This window comes from Xylaria bambusicola (assembly GCF_022495145.1).
Source record: "Xylaria bambusicola strain CBS 139988 unplaced genomic scaffold F5B22scaffold_52, whole genome shotgun sequence".
In the NCBI taxonomy this organism is placed as follows: Eukaryota; Fungi; Ascomycota; class Sordariomycetes; order Xylariales; family Xylariaceae; genus Xylaria; species Xylaria bambusicola.
In genome coordinates this window covers 26,555-46,408 of record NW_025953605.1, presented here as the reverse complement: position 1 = coordinate 46,408, position 19,854 = coordinate 26,555, and the positions used below count along the sequence as shown (strand labels likewise).

General features: G+C 49.7%; 4 protein-coding genes across 4 annotated transcripts; 1 reads left to right on the top strand and 3 right to left on the bottom strand.

Moving 5' to 3' along the window:
* The first annotated feature begins 1,896 nt into the window (after positions 1-1,896).
* F5B22DRAFT_622179 (GPN-loop GTPase 3 like protein) lies at positions 1,897-3,961 on the top strand. Its single transcript, XM_047975934.1, has 2 exons — positions 1,897-2,518; positions 2,640-3,961. Exons 1-2 carry the CDS (start codon positions 2,471-2,473, stop codon positions 3,504-3,506), a joined length of 915 nt encoding a protein of 304 aa, XP_047827056.1. The 5' UTR covers positions 1,897-2,470; the 3' UTR covers positions 3,507-3,961.
* Positions 3,915-4,653, bottom strand: F5B22DRAFT_650299 (uncharacterized protein; the record flags this gene model as incomplete). Its single annotated transcript, XM_047979295.1, has 2 exons — positions 3,915-4,438; positions 4,608-4,653. 2 exons carry the CDS (start codon positions 4,651-4,653, stop codon positions 3,915-3,917), a joined length of 570 nt encoding a protein of 189 aa, XP_047827055.1.
* Positions 4,654-5,240: 587 nt separating this feature from the next.
* Positions 5,241-8,162, bottom strand: F5B22DRAFT_622174 (subtilisin-like protein). The gene is made up of 6 exons (XM_047975933.1): positions 7,842-8,162; positions 7,625-7,781; positions 7,242-7,554; positions 7,065-7,185; positions 6,556-7,014; positions 5,241-6,416 (listed from the first exon to the last, which is right to left on the bottom strand). Exons 1-6 carry the CDS (start codon positions 8,084-8,086, stop codon positions 5,687-5,689), a joined length of 2,025 nt encoding a protein of 674 aa, XP_047827054.1. The 5' UTR covers positions 8,087-8,162; the 3' UTR covers positions 5,241-5,686.
* A 6,348-nt stretch (positions 8,163-14,510) lies between these two features.
* F5B22DRAFT_431761 (uncharacterized protein) lies at positions 14,511-15,907 on the bottom strand. The gene has a single exon (XM_047971758.1). It carries the CDS (start codon positions 15,750-15,752, stop codon positions 14,817-14,819), a length of 936 nt encoding a protein of 311 aa, XP_047827053.1. The 5' UTR covers positions 15,753-15,907; the 3' UTR covers positions 14,511-14,816.
* Positions 15,908-19,854: the final 3,947 nt, after the last annotated feature.

Sequence of the window (19,854 nt, the reverse complement as noted above, 5' to 3'; positions counted from 1 at the left end):
CGGCTGCCGCTCGCTTTGTTACCGGCCGACCACCTCTAGCTCTGGCTCTGGCTCTGGCTCTATTTCTGGGGCTGTTGGGCGTTGTGAAGGCCTCTGTGAAGGCCTGTGAGGGTTTCGTTGAGGGATTCGGTAATGGTGTATCTGCGGTACGGGTGGGGGTGATGTGCCCCTCCATCCAAATGGCGCAATAGCCCGCTGCCGCTGGCCCACACTCTATCCACACCGCACACCGCTGAGTAAGTAAGTAAGTCTTTCTAGGTCTGTTAGTGCACCAAGTCAGTGTACAGCAGCTCAACAGGTAGGGCAGGGTAGGGGCAATAGTACCTAGGGGACCCCTTCGGTGCCACTATATCTCTTTGTGTTCCTGGCGGCTAATGGCTAATGTATCTATCTAGTGTAAGGGCTAGCAAAGAAAGGCATCATCTCTTTGATCCTCCCGGTCCTCCCATGTGCTACCATGGAGATAACTCTACTGGCGCTACTAGTATAGAGAATGAATCGTAGGTCGCCGTCTTGAGATCTCGCGACAATTGTTTCTTTGATTGTGCCCCTCTTCTTACATTCGGTACTAGCTGGTTGGATTGAAGGTACCTGTAGGCTGAGACAGGAGCCTTCGGAATAGCCACTACGGTATTTCTGACTGTGAGTCTACCTACCTACTGTTAGTATGTGGCTTTCTTGATGACAGCATACTGTACGGATGTACTTATGTCCACTATCAGACCGGCCGGCGTGGATAACGAAAAACACGCCAAATTCCTTACAGTAATACGGCACTTGTTTTTCCAAGGTGCAATTGGTACGGAAATGACCCTATCTGGACGCCTACCAACGCTATGACTTGATAGTACCATGTGTATTTGGGCTGATCATATCCATCCTATCCGCTAGCCGTAGGGGCCACAACGTTGATCATTTGCCGGCCGGTCTACGAACACAAGACAGGCCAGGCCCTCGGCCCTCTCTGCCCCTCCTTGCAAGATCTACTATGTAGGTATGTAGTGAGTCTACATAGGTACCTCGACTACCTAGGTAAGTAATCAAGTTGCACGAGAACTGCTGTACTGTACGTGTCCTTTTAAAAGTAGGGGATATTTCCCAGCCTCTCCTCAATTTGTGAAGAAAAAAAGAAGGATCCCTACCTGTAGGATTCCTACTGTAGTCAGCCCACAGGACAGGACAGGGCCACAGCTGACGATTCGGAGTCGGGGAATATTCGCCGGCCCGTCAGTTTCGGCGGCGCGTTTCTGATAGGTCCCCCTGTTCCTCAGACCATGTTGGCGGTTGCCTTTCGGCGATTTCGGAGAATATCAGAGAATACTTGAGAACATCTCGGCATGTCGACAATGTTTTACTGAAACAAGCTGACAGAGCTGCGATCGGAGCGCGGATGCCCAGAGACTTTGTGGGATTCAGTCTCGGGTATCATGGTTTGTGCAAGAGAGTTATCTCTGTGTCCCCTCGTTATCTCCATGATCGGGGACTGACGTCGTTGGCACCACCGCTGATTCTATGATCTGCCGTGATCTACCACGATATACGTACTTCTGTATATAGGTAGTGAGGTACGCTGTTATGACCAAGATGGAGGATGGCTATCTATCTATCCATCTGATTCTGGCTCTGACTACTGGTAGGTATCTGACTGTACCCTGCTCCAGCCTGGCCAGGTCTTTCGTGCCAATGCTTACTACAGTACATGAGGTACCTTTGACGAAGAGGGGTACGGCAGCTCCTTTGCTGCACCGAGATGTGTTGGACGAGGAAAGGCTTCGGCAGGCAGAGCTGGCAGATGCAGATGACGGGGCGGATGATAGTGAACACATTTCAAGGTTGTAGCGGGGTCACTATAACACCGCATGGTATTCCGGATTATTGTCGAGATCACCTCATAAAGCACATATATATATATATATATACCGGTATATATATAATCAGGCATGTTTCAAGATGTCTACCCGTTGCAATGAAAGATACCAAGCAAATACAATTGAACATGAGACAGCGTAGGAAGATGACGAGGATGATGGCCTACCTGCATTATCCGGCCCAGCCCCACTAGATAAAGCACCTGCGGTGGAACCCTCTGGTTTACCCCTCCAAAAAAAAGTTGACCTTCCAGTCGACATGAGGCTTGACATGACAGCATCGCACGGCTGAGCAAACGACACACATTCCATTTCCGACTCAAATCCGCTGCCTCTGAATTTACTTGGCACACTACATAAGACATTCGGTTTGCACGAGACCTTCGAGCCCTTCCGAAGAATCAACTGCGAATACGGGCACATCTCAGTGAGAACAGGGAGGGGACATATAGTAGATAGGGCACCTCGAGCGTACGTGATCGCGGCTTAGCTCCACGGCATTGGAATGTACTCCGTCACTTAAAAGTACAGTAAAAAAGATAAGGTTGGCCTGGTCTACCTTGAATTGAATCCATCACGAGTAGCTTCGATAATCTGTCACCATGAGTAAATTTGGCGTTATGGTCATGGGCCCAGCGGGCGCGGGGAAGGTTTGTGACATCTCTGTTATACCACTACCGCCGTTATCATCACAATCGCTGTCGCCGACAGCATCGCACACATAGCTATATAGCCTGAAGACTGACTTACCGTTCCTGGCGATTCATGCAGTCAACCTTTTGCGCCTCCCTCATCACACACCTCCAGCTCAACCGACGCTCAGCCTTCTACGTAAACCTCGACCCAGCAGCCGAGACATTCGAGCATTCCCCCGACCTCGACATCAAGGACCTCATCTCTCTCGAGGACGTAATGGAGGAAATGGGGCTCGGCCCCAACGGCGGCCTGATCTACTGCTTCGAGTTCCTCATGGAGAACCTCGACTTCCTCACCGACGCACTCGACTCGCTCACGGAGGAATACCTCATCATCTTCGACATGCCTGGCCAAATCGAGCTATACACGCACGTGCCCATCTTGCCCGCCCTCGTGCGCTTTCTCACGCGCACCGGATCCCTCGACATCCGGCTCTGCGCGGCCTATCTCCTCGAAGCGACCTTCGTCGTGGACCGCGCGAAATTCTTCGCGGGAACCCTGAGCGCCATGTCCGCCATGATCATGCTCGAAGTCCCGCATATCAATATCCTGTCGAAAATGGACCTCGTCAAAGATCAGGTCCGCAAGAAGGATTTGAAGAGGTTTATTAACCCGGATAGTGCGCTGTTAGAGGATGATCCTGCTGAAGTCGCGAGACGAGCTGCCGAGGGCAAGAATTCGCTGGACGAGGCCGAGGAAGATGCCAGCGCTGATCTCCAGGATAAAGATACGCTTATGCGCGGCACGGGGTTCAGGAGGCTGAATAAGGCTGTCGCGGATCTGATTGAGAGCTTTAGCATGATTAGCTATCTGAAGCTTGATGTCCAGGATGAGGATAGCGTTGGCGCGATCCTGAGTTATATCGACGATTGTATACAGTATCATGAGGCGCAGGAGCCTAAGGAGTTGAAGGATGAGGAGTTTGAGGAGGTGGAAGAGTGAGCGGACATTTATTTACCTGGCTGGAGAATGATGTCGATGGAGGGATATCGAGAGGTTTGGAATTGTGTTGCTTATATGCATAGCATTGGCGTTTTTCTGGGGATTGATGATTGATAGTTCATTGTCGTAGTAATTTGATACCAAAACCATGAATACTAGAATCGGAATTTTCATTCAAACTAGATTGTCGTGTCCAAAAGCAGACCAGGTACTCCTAATACGAGCATTTTGCTCGTTCTGCTTAGTTCATGATAATGCTCGCGTGCTTGCCTGCTCATGATCTCGGTAATGCTGAAAAAAACATGGGTGCTAATCGTGTCATATGCGTAATCGTAATACATCAAGCATCCTCCTTTCGTTTCGTTTCCTTCTTTCCCAAGGTATGCCTCCCCCATTCTTCATGAATTCTCATCTCCCCCTCCCACTAAACCCAGCACTTCTCATCCCACTCCCACCCGCCCCAAAAGAACTCCCTCCATTACCACGTCCCTGCGCATCATACTTCTGGTATTCGCTAACCCAGATATCCTTCACCATGCCAGCATATACCACCGCCCGCTGGGAAATCATCACGAGATCCCCGATCACGGCCTCGGGACCACGGTTCCATATCGTCATCAGCGCTAGGCCTAATAACATCCAGAGCACGGCTTTGAATGCCAAGCGCGTGAAGAAGGATATTGTACGCTGGACCCAGAGGAGCACTTGGAAGGCGATGAAGAGTAGTGTGAGGATGAAGCCGAGGAATACGATGTCCGGAGAGTCGTGTAATACGCGCATCGCGCGCTCGCCGAGGGGCACGAGGACGGGCTGGAGAACGTAGGCTGCGCGTTGGAGCACCAGGAGCGTGTAGGAGTAGAGGGTGCGGAGGGTGCTCGAAAGGTGTAGGACGTGGTCTTGCAGTAGTTGGAGGGTTTGCTCGGGGAGAACGTCTGGTTGTTGGGCATGGCGTGTTAGCATCTTCTGATTTCGTCGAGAGCGCCATTGAGTGCGGAAGGTCGCTCTTGCCCATTTTATTTTTGTTTTATGGATCTGGTGCAGGAGGTGGCCAGGATGGACGGGATGGAAGGACGGGGAAGATGAGAGTGCAAATGAGCGTACCTTGTAGAGCGTTGATGACCCATCTAGAGTCTACGTCGATCGTCATTGTGTTACTGTTCTTTTCTTTCGCGATCTGGGATAATCGTGTAGTGGGTGTGGTATGTTTGTTTCGTTGGTTGTACGGAAATGGCTCCTTGCTTCTCCTTTCGGCTGTCGCAGGAATGGGCCGAGGAGTAGCGGCAATGTGTAACTTGGAAGCGCGATAGCACGTAGCTGGCGAGAGCGAGAAGAGGAGCTAAGTAGACGGCGGGCTCGTGGAGAAGCGCGTAGATAGAAGGAGTGAGAGAAGAGAAGATAAAGATAAAAAAATAAATAAGATAACTAGGTATGAAAAAAAGGGTAGTGTGAGGTAGATGACTGGATGGATGTGTACCAGGGTAGGTACGGAGACCAGGGGGGTTTCCTTTGTCGATGCCGTTCCGTTTGGTTTGGTTGATTGGTCTGATAAGCTAGATAGGTACATATACCCGGTACCTACACTATCATGACAGGCAGGGTTATCGCTGTATCTACCTATGGCTGTCCCTGTTTCGCTGGCGGTGGGCTACCTAGACGTCGATCAAGAAAAAATAATAATAAAAAAAACACGTGAAGCAGCGGTGAGGGGCGTGCCATGTTTTATCATAAGGGCCCATCTAATCTCCGAATCTTGACTCTTCGGTTGACTACATAGGTACATACTTAAGGTACGGAGTAGGTACATAGCCTCGATACTGCGATGCCGCTTTAAATGCAACATCTCCAATAGGTGTGCGATCCCTTTAGATGCTGGATCAGTGTGAACACTCATACCGGTATATCATCACAACTGACGAAGACACTTGAGATTGAACTAGGATCGCTTTTGGTCATTACTGTTGGATTTTGGGGCTAGGCGCTACGCGGTACACGCCTCTAGAGATTATTTCGTGCGTGAAATTTACCACTTTGACACATTAGTTCTACAGATACTGGTAACCTCCTTTTTCTCTCTTTCCGACACATTCCAACGCCTCCATTAATGCTGCTCATCGTTGGAAGGCGTGCAACAAAATGATAAAGATCTTATGTCTAGATAAAATATCTAGTCATCGTGCTATCTAGATGCCAGTCAAGAGCTTCGATAGCTTCGCAAAGTTGGGAGAACCTAGTCCAGTAACCGGATCCCATCCTTTCGAAGCCTTGAAGCCCACCGTGTCACACCCGGGGTTGCTACCCTCCGTGACATCATTAAAGACTTCGGGATGAGCATACAAGATGGGGTTCACGAAGCCTAGCGTTGGCTTGTTGGCTTTAAGGCGTTCCTCGTTGACGAGCGTCAACACCGCGCCCCAAACCGGCGCCGACAACGACGTGCCACCGATCAGATACCAGTCCCCGCCACCAAGCACAAGCTGCCGGTCCCCCACCGCCCCAACATCCGGATAGGCTCGCCCGAGCCGGTTGTACACGCCCTGCCTGATGTGCGAGAAATCCCCGTCGCGCGGGAACTGGCTGTAGCTCGAGAACGGCAGCGTCCTGCCCACTGTGTTCACGTACGTGTTCACCTGCGCCGCCTGGTACAACGGCTGCGGGAAGACGTTGCTGAAGCCTCCGCCGCTCGGGAACCGCGCCGTCGCTACCTCCTTTAGCTTCTCGTACGGCGTCTCGGCCGTGCTGTTCGTGAACCGGTTCCACTCCGTGCTGCCGACTGATAGCACGTAGGGACACGAACTGGCGTAGTCGGGGTAGAATACCTCGGTGCCGTCGGCTTTGGTCGGGCAGAAGCCGTTGTCGCCTACGCCGGAATCACCGGATGAGATCACTGTTGTGGTGCCTTGGAGAGCGAGCCTGTGGTGTGTTAGAGGTCTGTTTAGTGCCTGTGACGTGTCGACACATTTGGATCTCCTCAGCGTAGTACTACTTGCTGAGAATTATCACGTGGGGATTAGGATTCAATAGACACAAGAAATCTGATGATTTGACTTACTTTAGCCACTCAGAGCACTGACGCTTCATATAGAAGTCCGGCAAGTCGGCCTCGCCACCTCCGTACGAGATCGAAATGACATTGGTCGGCTTGTATACACCGCACTGGAGCTTGCCCGTGTATCCGCCGGGGTTATTATCCGGGTACGGAGGATCCTGACACTCAGGCGTATTACAGTTGCCCTTCTCGCCGAAGGCTGCGTAGTTACAATAGGACCCGTCAATGGCGTCCAAGAAAGTGTTCCAGAAGCCATTGAAAGTATAATTGTGCTCGTAATATTCGTCATCTGTCTGGTACAGAACCGTTCCTTGTGGCCAAATGAGAGGCCAAGCAGAGTCGAAATCCAATGATGACTCGAGACCGACCTCGAGGGGGAACGGCGAGGGTGTCTCGATGGATCCAATCGCTCCGTCTATCAGACGCTCCTCCGGGTAGGTTCCTGTCGGGACGTTCAAGTCTCTGGGACTAGTCAGCTGCTGATTTAGGGATGTTAGTTTCTCTGTACCTACGGGTAGAGGGTTTTGAAGAATACGTCCAGGTCCTTCTTGCTATAATGGTCGTCTATGCTCTCAAAAATGCCAAGCTCGTTTCCAGGAAACTTGGTCGATCCCTTTGGTATGTTATACTGCGCTGTACAATTGGGTTAACATTCAGAATAGAGGATTGATGGGGAATCATAAGCCTACCTCGAGTGCATTCAGCAGTTACGTAGATGGAACATGTAGTTGAGTTGGGCTCAGGGAATGTCGGCAGCTTGGTAATGAAAGGTCGCACGTCGTTCTTGAAACCAGAGCGCTTCATCTTCTTCTCCTTAGCAGCGTGCTGCCTCGACCGTAGCCTAGTGCCTGGGGTCACGTAGTCGATGTGTTCTTGAATCTTTGAAGGAACGTGGTAGGAGTCCGTAGACAAGTCAGTGCTCCCGTCAGAGTGCTCCCATACATAAAAGTCCGCGAACAGGAGGTTTTCTACCTCGTCGGCTGTCGCGTCGAATTGCACCCACTAAGTGGTAGCCATGTGTTAGCATCAATCAACTTACCATTAATCAGGGGACTATCTGTGTTGAGTTTACCTGTTTATTCGCCGACAGCGTGATGCGGTCGGGAGAAATGCCCTCGCTCTGAAGCCAATCTTGGACAGCATCAACGCTATTTTCATTTGGAGCAAAAAAGGTGATCACTTCCTCAGCGCTCATATGCTTTCCGTAATCTGCGGACTCGGGGTTCGAACTGGTGCTCTAGGTTAATATTGAGCCTCATATACTCACATATGGTATGAGTGTCTCTTACATCTCCATCAACCTCTGATGGCCGGCCTCCAAGTTGGATTGTTTCAACCCAATACGCATAGGAAGAACAGCCTTGGCCGGCACTTTCGTCCTTTTTGTCCACATATTACCCCAGTGAGTAGCATGGCGCTCGTGAAGAATGTGAGTCGATGGAATCTCACGCCGCCTTGGGGTAGTGACTGGACTAGCTACAGCCTCTAGGGCCAGCCCAGCAGTGAGCGCTGTAAGAAGCAAATTGCTCAACATCCCGAAATCCTTAAGCTAATATGCATAAAACTCAAGAGGACAAACCCCCAGAGAACGAGATTATTTGAGCGCGCCATTTATATGTGCCTTACAGACAACCGTTATACCCATCACCTCGACCGGCGTCATGCTGTCAGCATGGAGTGCATTGATGGCACCCTGTACCCCTGGATCACATATCCCAATCGAAGGGACGAGTTGGTTAAACCCGCTCAACTAGTGCAGCCACTGCATCATCTTATCATTTAAGCTCGCCTGGAAATATGTAGCTTTCCTCGCTCTATCGACCATGGTGCCATCTCCCATCATATCACCTTCTGTTTACGGCTAAGACGCTGCTTAGATTGGCTACGCCATTGAATCACTTATTCGTGTAAGTATCTAGGGCTGATGATAACCCTTGTTCGCGGCTTTATGGTGCCTATCGAGCCCCTGTTGCTCCAATGAGGTGAGTGGTATGGGTCGGTTTGTCGGGTTGGTAAGCCCAAGGCATGAGTTTCAAGCTTTTCTAAGAGGAACCCAAGACTTTAGCACTGGGCTTGGAAAAGCTTGTCTCGACCACGAATGGGTCGGATAGGCTTGGACGAGGTCTTGATGGGTAAGAAGCTGAATGAACCCATTCTTTTAAGGGCGGTCCCGTTGAGCAGAGGCTTTAGGATTGTTTCCGTCCTCAAACGTGCGGTATTACTAGATTTGGAAACCTACGCCTCCTGCGCTGAATGAACGCAACACACTTTAGTATGTACATCATAACCGGGTAACGGTTTACTTTACTAAGTCATCATCTGCTTCCCAGCATTCCAATTCTTGCATAGTGTAATTCGCTAGCTTACTAACTGCCCGAACCTATGGATCACAGTCTTATCGCGGTGAGCATGGCCTTTCGCTTCGGTTCCCCTGATTATCATACCGTACTAATCCATTCTCTCTCCTGCGTGCGCGCTGGTGTTCTACCCACGACTCAGCTAGTCCGCATTTGCGTTCAATGACGGCTCCTTTCTTACCCCAAGATCTCTTTAAGACATTATTCAAGAAGCTGGCATGCTAGCGATCAACTTGCTTGATCTGGGTTCTCATACTCGAAACTTAGTCAACATTCTTTTTCTTCTTCCAGATGCGCAATGGGCCGGCTTACATGCAGTAATACTGGAAAGGGTAGCTTTAATCATCGGTTAGTGCTTCAATGGGTAGCACTGCGTTCGGATAAGCTTGAGGCACGTCCTGCTGTTCTTATCAATCGCTCTGCTGATGGCAAGCTGTACAGTATCTCTGAGACACTCAATTTTCAAAGGCAGTTTGGTCTTGCTTAGTCTCGAGGGGTGACATCCTCATAGCTTGTGCACCCCCTACAATTCTCAGAAAGGGACGGTGAGCCTGTTAGAAACCCATCTTTGAGGTTGGTGCATATAGATATCAAGCTTAGCTAATACCAACTAACATTGCCGCTTGTTTTTGGCTGCGCAAACTGCCCAGTAATTGTGTTCGCAGACAGGAGGCAAAGCTTCTGTATCATTTATGTGTAGAATTGTAAGTCTGACTTGCGCTTTCGGTAATATGGCTACGCAAGTACAGCTGTTGCGAATCGCGAGGTTCAGACGTGCGAGTATGCGTCAATGATGCTGTATCCTTTTATGTGCTTATAGTGTGGTCTGGAGAAAGACTGGCTGCTCGTTGACTGTTCCTGCTGCGGTGAAGGAGCTTCGATAGCTTGAGGGACAACAGAGGAATGTGCGGGTGTAGGGGTGGTCAATCATCCACCGTGCTCCAGTAGCTTGGCCTAACGCGCCCTCTGGCATCATACTCTTAAAGACGGCCGAGGCATACTATATGCATTTGAAGGCTAGCTGTAACCTCAACTCTGTCGTCTGCCAAGCGAGTAAGCCTCCTTGGTGAAGGTGAAACCTGCTCTCAGTAATCTCCAGTCTCTTCAGATTCTAAAGGTCAGAAAAGTTCAAGAACCAAGTCCGGAAGGATATTTTCCCATATATAGTCAACATATAGAGGCCTCGAGCTTGAGGCCCCTCTTCAAGAGTATGAAAGAAAAAGCTCAGGGTCGGATCATGCCCAATATTCCTTTCAACGGTGAAATGGCTACCGGGCTTGCCAAGTTGCGTGCTCACATGAATCGCGAGATCGCCATCTTTGTCTAACAGGCCCTCGACACGCACCGAAAAGATGGCAGTAGGAGCTAATCGATCTTGATCATTAGGAAGTCATTTCTTGTATAGCCAAAGAAAATGCTAGCGGTGTTGCTATCTATAGACGAATCTCATACCAGCAATGTCGCCCGCGCCACCACTGCACGTTTACATGATGGTTGTCCTCTGATAGTTCAATATTATAGACCCTAGAAAGAAAAGCGTAAGGTATGCGGTAGCAAGACGGTGTCATGTGCATACTAGAAATAGGGGCTGGTTGTCTTCTATCTGTTTCACTGTGTTATTATAATCATTACACATCATATAGGAATCCTAGACTTAACTAATTAGCTAGGTTGCAAGAAAGGGTAAACCAAGAGGGGAAAAGTAAACATGCAAAAGAATTCCCTTTGATGGGTTTCAAGCAGGAAAATCCTCTAATCCCAGTGAGGGTCGAACTCACGACCTTCGCATTACCGACATTATACCGGTGAAGATATAATATTAGTACGACGCTCTAACCACCTCACGTATGGGACCCTTCCGAGGTTTCTTTGTCTGGTGATTATGTAAGCATGCTATCACAATCTGTATATATCCCTTTGGCATTGAACAGCCAGCCGTGATGCTCTCAAAGTTGCGTTGTGGAAACATCATTCATTGGTGTTGCTATTCCGCTGTTCACTCTCATCATACAGTGTCTCAACTTCAGCCTTACTTACAGTCTTGTTTATCACCTCACTTATCTCCAGTCAATATCGACTCACGGGCAGCGTGTTTTATAACATGAGTTCGGGCTTTAGCTAGTAATTATTGTACTTAGATACAATCCGAAGTTCCTGTACCGAGGACCGTCCATAGACGAACGCATGATCGGGCATTCGTACTGATCTGACCAGTTACTGCGGCATACGTGACGTAGAGTCTGTCGGCTTGTGAGCTTGAATGCGCGTATACTCTCTCAACTCTAGAGATGTCCCATCGTATCATGGAGCACTTGTTGAAGTTAAACGGGATATGGAAACCTGAGCCTTATCCACCGCGTCTTTGTCAGGACCCGATATTATTAAGGTAAATTTGTATAGGTTATCTATAATGAAGACATTTCTAACTACACTGTTACATGATGCGAGAATAAGGTACGTACTTGAAGTGTAGATGCCAATGGGCTGAATCATCCTGCTACTGCGTCATTTTTTATTCACGAGGGCCATGGCATGAGTAGCCAGACTGGCATGCCACTCCCTGATCACTCTGGGAAACATATGCCGAGCTCTGTCTTAAGAACTTTGATGCACCCGTTTGTGTACACCTGTATTCTCTGGAGAGATCACGGTCTTTTCATAATCTGGCATGGCAAATCATTTATAACGCCATCCTCCTGGCCCGAAATTGTAGGCACGACATAGTTATCAACGTTAGCGGTTTGCCTCCGAATACCTCGACACACATAGAGCAAGGGGGGATGATGAGCTTCATTGCGCAATGACAGTGTATGATACCGGAATTTTGGAGTGACTCTTAGACTGTTGATTGGGGCAGGCATTTGCTAGGCTCTGATACTGTGATATCGCGGCCACTATGCCGGAACGTAGCCTATGTATATGGCTAGCTGGCTCAGTAGTCATAGGAAGATAGTCAGGTGGTATGTCAAAATTCAGCTTTGGTGGTCGAATGATTGTTGGACTAGAGGAGATGGTAAAACTGCTGTGCTTTAAACACTTAATCGTGGCGTCCTACTACCTAGTCTGAGGGGTATGGAAGTTGTTCAGGCGGATGGGGTTCGTAAGGACTTGATGGGTTCGGAAAGAGTAACGAGGGGAGTTGAAGAGACCTGCTTCTATATATCCTTCATTAGTATATTACTAGGTTTGAACGAGAAAGCCGCATGGATCTCAGATCGATATCAGACTTTGAAAGCTGAGAACAGACGCAGCTTGCACGTCCGGATGTTTCGATTCTTTGTGAGGCCATGACTAATACCTCGAGAATGCCGAAGTCAGCTGAATGGACATTGACCAGTGAGCATGATAGTGGTGACGGGCCTCTGTCTAGGAGCATACTCTCCGTAAGATTATAGCAGACTTCACCTCACTGATCATAGTTTGTTTCCATCACAGCAAGAACATATCTACTGTAGAACAGAAGACAGTATGCGAGACATCCACTCGTCCACTGCCACGCCTCTGTTATTTGTCCGGCTATTTCTGCGCCATAGTCAAGAGAAACCCCTCGGAGAGCGATATATTGTGCAGTTATGTTACTTCAAACACCGGACACATACATCCTGCTGCATACATACTTCCTTAGGTATACCCCTTCTATGTGGATGCATACGACACGAGGACGCACAGAACTTCCCCGTTAGCAGCAGCATGCACCTGTAAACAAAACTAACTGCCAACGTCGTGGCATTGCGCACGTCAGCCAGCATCATAGCCTGATTTATGTTTCGAAAAGTATGCCTTGATCCGCTGGTATGCAGAGGCCGTGCGCTCGGCTATGTTGCCACGATCAACAAACATCGTCAGCTCTGTCTGTGGCGTGTGTTTACATTGTATTCAGGAGGCTGGGAAAGGTGGTGTCGAGATATCATTTTTGAAATAGGTAGCTGCCGTCAGCTCGATGACGGAACAGTCCCCGTCGATCGATCAGTCTTCATCGTATCTGTCATATTTCCTTGTCGGCTATTCGGCATTGGTATGGGTTTCTGCCTAGGAAATTCCAAGTGATACGTCCCATCTCTGTACTTGGTAGGTATGTCCGGTATCATAGGTAGGTATATGTATGAGGCATGACTACCTACCTACTTGACTACTTACTGAAAGATTGTTTACATGACTACCTATTCACATATAGGTATGCAGTACATACATGGTCAGAAGTGGCGATATCAGAAGCAATAACAGACCAAGAGTTGCGTTGTGTGCTGACTGTTCCGCCAATCGGCATCTTCCGAGCCGCACAGTGCCGCATGGATCCTTCGTGTCCCGTACAGTGTCGATCAGAGAATCCCACACAGGTTAGGTAGTCGGATGGTAAGTCTGACGGTCGCTCTTTGTCTGGCTTGACCTTGTTCACCCGGTCGCCCGGGTGAGACTGTCTCTCCATAGCCTAGAGGTGCAAGCAAAGCCTCTTCAGGTTCTTACACTTAATGCTATACATATGCGCTGTCTTGAACTGGAAGATAAGCATTACCCAGCGTATTGGTGGTGTAGGTATAGTTAACAGCTATGAAGGCTGGGATCCGGCTGAGTGTTCGAATACCTACCTAGATTGCACTCTGGCGCACTCTTGCTCTCGCTCAAAATTTCATTCATTATCTTGGAAGTATCTAAAGTAGTATGTATGCCCACCAGTGTCTGTCTGTATCTCAGCCATACGGACATATACAGGAAGAAAGAAGAACAAGCAAAAGGGCAAGTTTTGAGACAGGTTCGTAAGGTAGAATTAGTTTTATCAGGCATCTCAGTTTGGCACCATTTCTGGAACCCGTTTAAGATCTATATACCGAAGTAGGGCCCTGCGAGATGATGTGCAGGCCGCTAGTCGGGTGTCCCGTGATCCCCGGCCTGAGTGAAATTCCAAGACAATTTCCAGCCTCCCTCTTCCTCCTCACTGCCTTCCTTGCGATTATCAATCTATCTATCTAGGAGTGTTTGAGACGTGGTGTAGGTAGCGCACTTACACATGGAATAGGTAGCAGATAGCAAAGAAGTAGATGCAAAAGATAGAATTGTCGACGATAAGTCGGTGAGCTAGCTACATGTGCATATAGTGGATTTAACTAGGTGTGCTGGCTGTACACGTAAGTAGGCAAGTAGGAAAATCCCGCGCTTAGAGGACCCTGAGCCTGACTGCATCAGGATAAGCAGGTCCCCTTGATCCCTTGAACTCGCTCCAAGTAGGGTAGCGCGCCTGGTAGTAGTCTACACCATCCCCCCCAAGTTCTGGCTTCGTATTCCCGGGGATGGATAGTTTCGTGGACAGCGTAGAGCGACGCCCTCTTTCGGTGTAGCGTAGACAACTTGTCTTGGCTAGGGTTTCCCGTTATCACTAGGTAGGTAGGTAGGTAGTGTAGACAAATATCGTTGTCTTGGAGAACTCTTTGTCTTGGGACCGCTCTAGCTTGCGATCTCCGGCTCGCTCACTGAGCTGGGGACGTGGATGGTTCCTGTCTGTTGTTGAACATGTATTGATCCCTTCCTGCGTTATGCGATGACTTACAATCACAGAAACGCTGTAGAGTGAACTCACTGCCTTGGGAGATCGCGTTATGGAAAGTTGACTATCATAATTCACAGTAAACCATGAGACTGAAATTCATGTGATGTGTGATAGTTATCTATTCACTCACTCAATTGAATTGTAACTAAGGTAGGTAAAAGCAAATGCCCATAGGCACGGTATCATATCCATCTCCGTATCCAAATCTTCAAACGCCAGACCGAAACTCCAAACAGTATACCACCAGAGCGCTCTCAAATAGAACTCTCAAAAAAATAGCGCTCTGGGCCGAAAAATAGAATGAAAGAGCAGAGATAAACACACTTATTTGCTTCAAGGTTGTAGTCACTCAGAATCCCTGGGCATCACCCCCAGGTACCATGGACCTTGCCTCGCCGGGTTCTCGACCTCACGCCGATATCCCCGTTCCTGGTGAGAGTCCTCCACCTCCTCTCTACCCCGTTCTCGCTCTTGCCGACACGCCGCGCACACTCCTGCCACTCTGATTTGGAGAGCTTGAGCTTCTCGAAAATCAATTCAACAAGAACGCGGTCGTCCTCGAGACTCCATCTCTCGCCATCTTCCTCTTCTTCCACCTCTGTGCCTTCTTTCCTGGTCTCCTCTTCCGTAGGCTCGTGCAATTCATGAAAGTCTGAGCGTTCAAGCCCCCGTGGCATGTCGGCGGGAGCGATACGCGCCCGCTTCGGTGTTGTAGGCGTGGGTGTGGTGTGTTGTGCATCTCCTAGCTCCTCGACGTCGGTGTTGCTGATGTCCAGATCGCTATCAATGTCATCATCGCGGCCCATGTCATCATCAACTGCGCGACGTCGCTTGTTGGGGCCGCGAGGTGGTGCCGGGGTTCGCTTGCGGATCTTTAAGCGCTGGTCTCGGTTCGCGTTGCCGTTCGCGTTGCCGTTCGCGTTGCCGTTCGCGTTGCCGTTCGCGTTGCCGTTCGCGTTGCCGTTCGCGTTGCCGTTCGCGTTGCCGTTCCCGTTGTTGTTCCCGTTACCATTTGCGTTCTGTGGGCGTGGTCGCAGGCGCATTTTGATAGGAGGGAAAGGCGCGTGGCCCATGGGCGGTGTGGGTAAGGTGGATGGTGGTTGCTCAAGGGGTTGCGCAGACATGGGTGGTGGTGTTCTCAACATTGACTGAAGCGCGCGACACGAGTGGACAATGGTGCCGAATGTGGTATGAGGGGTGGTTGGAGGACTCGCGGGCGGCGAGGCGAAGAGCGAAGATTGTAGGCGAGTGACGGGTGGGCGCGATAGATCGCATGACGAAAGCGCTGAAGGCATCAACATGCTGAGACGATATGATGGTTTGTCTGGGATGCGATGAGATGAGGTGAAGCTGGCTTCTTTTGGTGTCCTAGTTTGCGCGCGCCGTGTGCGCTATGCGCTCGCTGTGTGGTGGTATGATATATCTATATATGGCACACTAGATCGTGTATCGAGGAAGAATGCCTTGCGGATGAGGGACGGGCAGGCCAGATGGGACGCCCTTTATGCGACCGAGTGCGCAAACTGTCGCAGGAATGCGTCTATGGCAAGCGGTGTTGGCGGCGATGCGCGAGCACGGGTCACAATAGACAGCAGTGAGCAATTCCAGGGATCAGAAGCATGCAGCGGCGGCGAAGAGAGGACAGAGGTCGGTTGCAGTTGTATTGTGCAGATTTGAATCGGAGGCGAGTGCTTGTTCTCGTCGTCGACGATGGGAGGCAAGAAGCGGTCGGGGTGAGAGGGTGTGGGTGGGAAGACTGAGAAGAGTTGCGACCAGGGAAAGGCGACGGGGCAGGAAGGAATCAAGTACACTAATAAGACGACGGGCGGGAGCACTGCTGGCTATACCTTGGGTGGGGTGTGCACTAGAGCTTCCCACTAAAGCCAGCACTACAGCAGTTACATACTTTGTATACAGTACCTACCTAGGGACTAGGTCTAGGGTAGTGGATTGCAGTGTGCCCAACTACTATATATGTATCTACTGTACAGATGGAGGGTACTGTACCTACAGGCCTTGACGAGGACGGCACCTATTTACTGCGTGTACCTGGCATACTTACTTCGTACTTAGAGCAGCTACAGAAGTACCTTTTCTAGTTGAGAGAATCTAGGTAGAGTACAGTGCACTTGAAGCCTTATAAGTACCTACCACACCACTACCATCACCACCACCACCGCCAAGTATGTACGCTGCTAGGTACCATTCACGTAGGTACCTACTGTAAGTACCTAGGTACTCCCTGTCGAGAAAGCGGAGCCACATGATCGACGGGGAAGAGAATGGCGCAGAGGTACGGTTCTGGTACGGTTCTGGTACGGTAGGTACCTCAGGTGTAGAGCCAATCAGCAACAGGTCGCAAAAGCTCAGACACCACCTCAGCATGTTATGCTCAGGTACCTGCACTATAATACCGGCGGGTATTGCTCTGACAGGGGCAGGGGTGTGTGCAGCAAGTACCTAAGTACATATGTAGGTAGTTACTGTAGCGCCTTTTACAGCCCACTGTAGCTTCTCTAGCAGTCATCTGTAGCGTAGTAAGACGCCTGTACATTGCCTGCCTACTAAGTAAGGTGCCTACTTCCTAGGTACATAAGAGTAGGTACCTAGAAGAGAGGACCTCAGAGTCTGGGAGAGAGAAGTGAGAAAGCTGCAACCACTTAATCACCTTCTGGGCCCCCTCATCCTCATGGCCCCCATGACCCATCAGTGCCGCAAGTTGACGCAGTATGGTCAGCTTAGTTTGCTCTTTTCATTCCAATACTACCGGTTCCTCCCTTAGCTAGCCCAGACCAGGGCAGCCTTCACCTCGGCGGGTTTGCCGCGCCTGACGCCGCCTTTCCCTGGTGACCCAAATCTAGATAGGAAAGGGATCGAGAAGGGCGCAATAAGGCGGCAGTTCTGGAGGCAGAGACCTCTTTACCTCGACAACTTGCGACGTGTCTAGTTAGGAACCTATAGGTAATAGGTCGCAATCTCGTAATCTAAACCAGAACATATGCCAGCCAGCATAGGTAGTGAAACCTCGAGAGCCGCCATGTGATGGCATCCCTCTCGCGCGAGAAAAGAAGAGGAGGATCAGCAGGGCCGCCCTTCACTTTCGTACACCATTGCTGTACACCATTGCTGATTGATAGACCAACCTCGACCAACATCACCCTACCTAGGCACTGCGGGTATACGTTGATAGGTGTTTACGTATATGCGTATGTATGTAGGTATGTATATGTGTATGCATGTATGCATGTACTACCAACTGCGCATCCTCAGCAGACGCATTTCCTACTTACTCATGTGTAGGTGTAGATGCAGGAGTCTGGGTAATATCTGGGCAGCCTTTACATGTAAACGTCAGAATCATACTAGCTAGCTACCCACATCTGTGTGTGGATTGTTTTTCTCTCGATGACTTTCTCTCTCTCTCTATCTTTCTCACTCTCGATCTGGCCGATGACCAGGTAACCAATCTATTTTTTTCAACCATCCCTCTTTCGTCCCCATCCCTCCCGCTACCTATGGCATCATAAGACAGTCTTTGTTAGAGAGGGAGGAGGCAGAGAGGAGGGCAGAAGGATTGATTGTGTGAGGGAGGAGTGGGCTTCTACACTAGGGGTTGTCCAGATCTCGATGTACATACAATGATCTGCTCTGCATTTCATCATCGTATCAGGAAATCCCCCCGATGAAGATGTGTTTCGTTACTTGTCACCTATCATTTCCCCTAACAGCCCTGGCCTTCTGTCTTCTTGACTGAGTCTGACCAGACTGACTTAGGTATTGCCATAGGGAACTTGAACAATTTCCAGGCGGGTCTGAAGAGTGCTGTGAGACTTGGTACTATCTCCCGTCCCAAGCATTCTTCGCGACTGTTCGGATACGTCATCGATCCCCCTTACTAATCTAAACGTATTGGATTTATTGCCTACCTATACGCAGTACACTCTAAACAGTCTTCTATTCTAATCTCACGCAGTTTTCATGGATTTTTCTAGTATGCGTGTGTGTGCCAACATGCTTAGAAAAGTCATATACGTAATCATCACAGCCAATGAAGCCGCGCAAGTTATATAGAAATAATACAAGTCAGGCGTGCCATTACCGTAGTTGTGACACGCTCTCTCTCTCCAGTTATCGTTCTATGGATGCATTGGTGATACTCGAGAGGAAAGCCACCAGAGTCTAGAGGGCGGAACGGTCGGCTGAGCGAACGAGAGGGGGTCGCGGGGAGGAGGGTGAGTGACGACGTTCAAAGCGGCTTTTTACATAGACGCGTCGTAAGCGCGACACGTTCGCGTCTCGCTAACGCGTAAAATTTTAATTGATCTCCACTCCCCGCTGACCACTGTCGACCAATCATCTTACACGGACAATCATCGCTTCTGGCTTCATACAGACCGAGTATTTCCACATACTACGTAGACAGCCATACCACTACCATACTTTTTACACATACCCTCCCTCTGTGCGTTCTGTAGATTTGCCTTGCAGCAGTGAACGTTGGAGCCTAGTTTGACATACATCTATCGCTTATCGGTGGCTCGCCCTCGGATTCGTCCGTACATGCATGCCTCGCCGTTTCAAGCAAGAAACGTTCATCAGCCACTACTGTAAGCCACGCTCCGGCCGTGCGCCATCCATTCCAGCTTGTCAGCTTTTCCAAGCCTCTTGCCTTGCCTCTCCATTCCCGATCATGCCGTAACCATGCAGCTTCAATGCCGAGGCGGTCTGATAAAAAACTGTCACACTTCATAGGTGGTATAATTATTATGGGGGTGACAGTTTTTTGTCAGATCGCCTCGAATGCCACATAGATACGAACTTAGCACGTGTCTACCTTTCACCTTCAGCAGCTGCCTAGTCCATCGCCTCGCCATGTCTTGAGATGGGTGTTTGGACAAGACCAAGTAGGCCTCGTTAGTCGCGCCAGTTAGGCCACAGAGATGGCGATCGTCTGAACGAACATGCATGCAACGTGTGCTGGAGTCTGATACTCCCATATCCAATCCAACTGGTTGTTATTTACGAAGTAGAGATTGGGCCTGTTTAGTCGCCCCTGGGCACACCGAAGGCGGCTGTTCGACCAGTCTGTGCCTGTTTGATCGACTCAGCTCCCGTCTGGGGGTGAGAGGGGGTTTCCAAAGGCGGGATGCCCCCAAAGCCGCGGATGCACCCATTCCACATTAAATCAAGATTGGGGTTTAATGCATCGACATGGTGTTCTGTAGATAATACATGTAGTATGCTTTTCTCCAGAGCATTCGAAGAATGCTTGTTCATTATGCGACTTTCTTTAGATGTAAGAGTAGGTATCCCAAGATAACCCCGAGTAAAGATTCAAAAGTGAAAACAGGCACTTGCGAGAGAGGCAAAGAGAGAGAGTGGGTGAGCGAGAGTGAGACGATC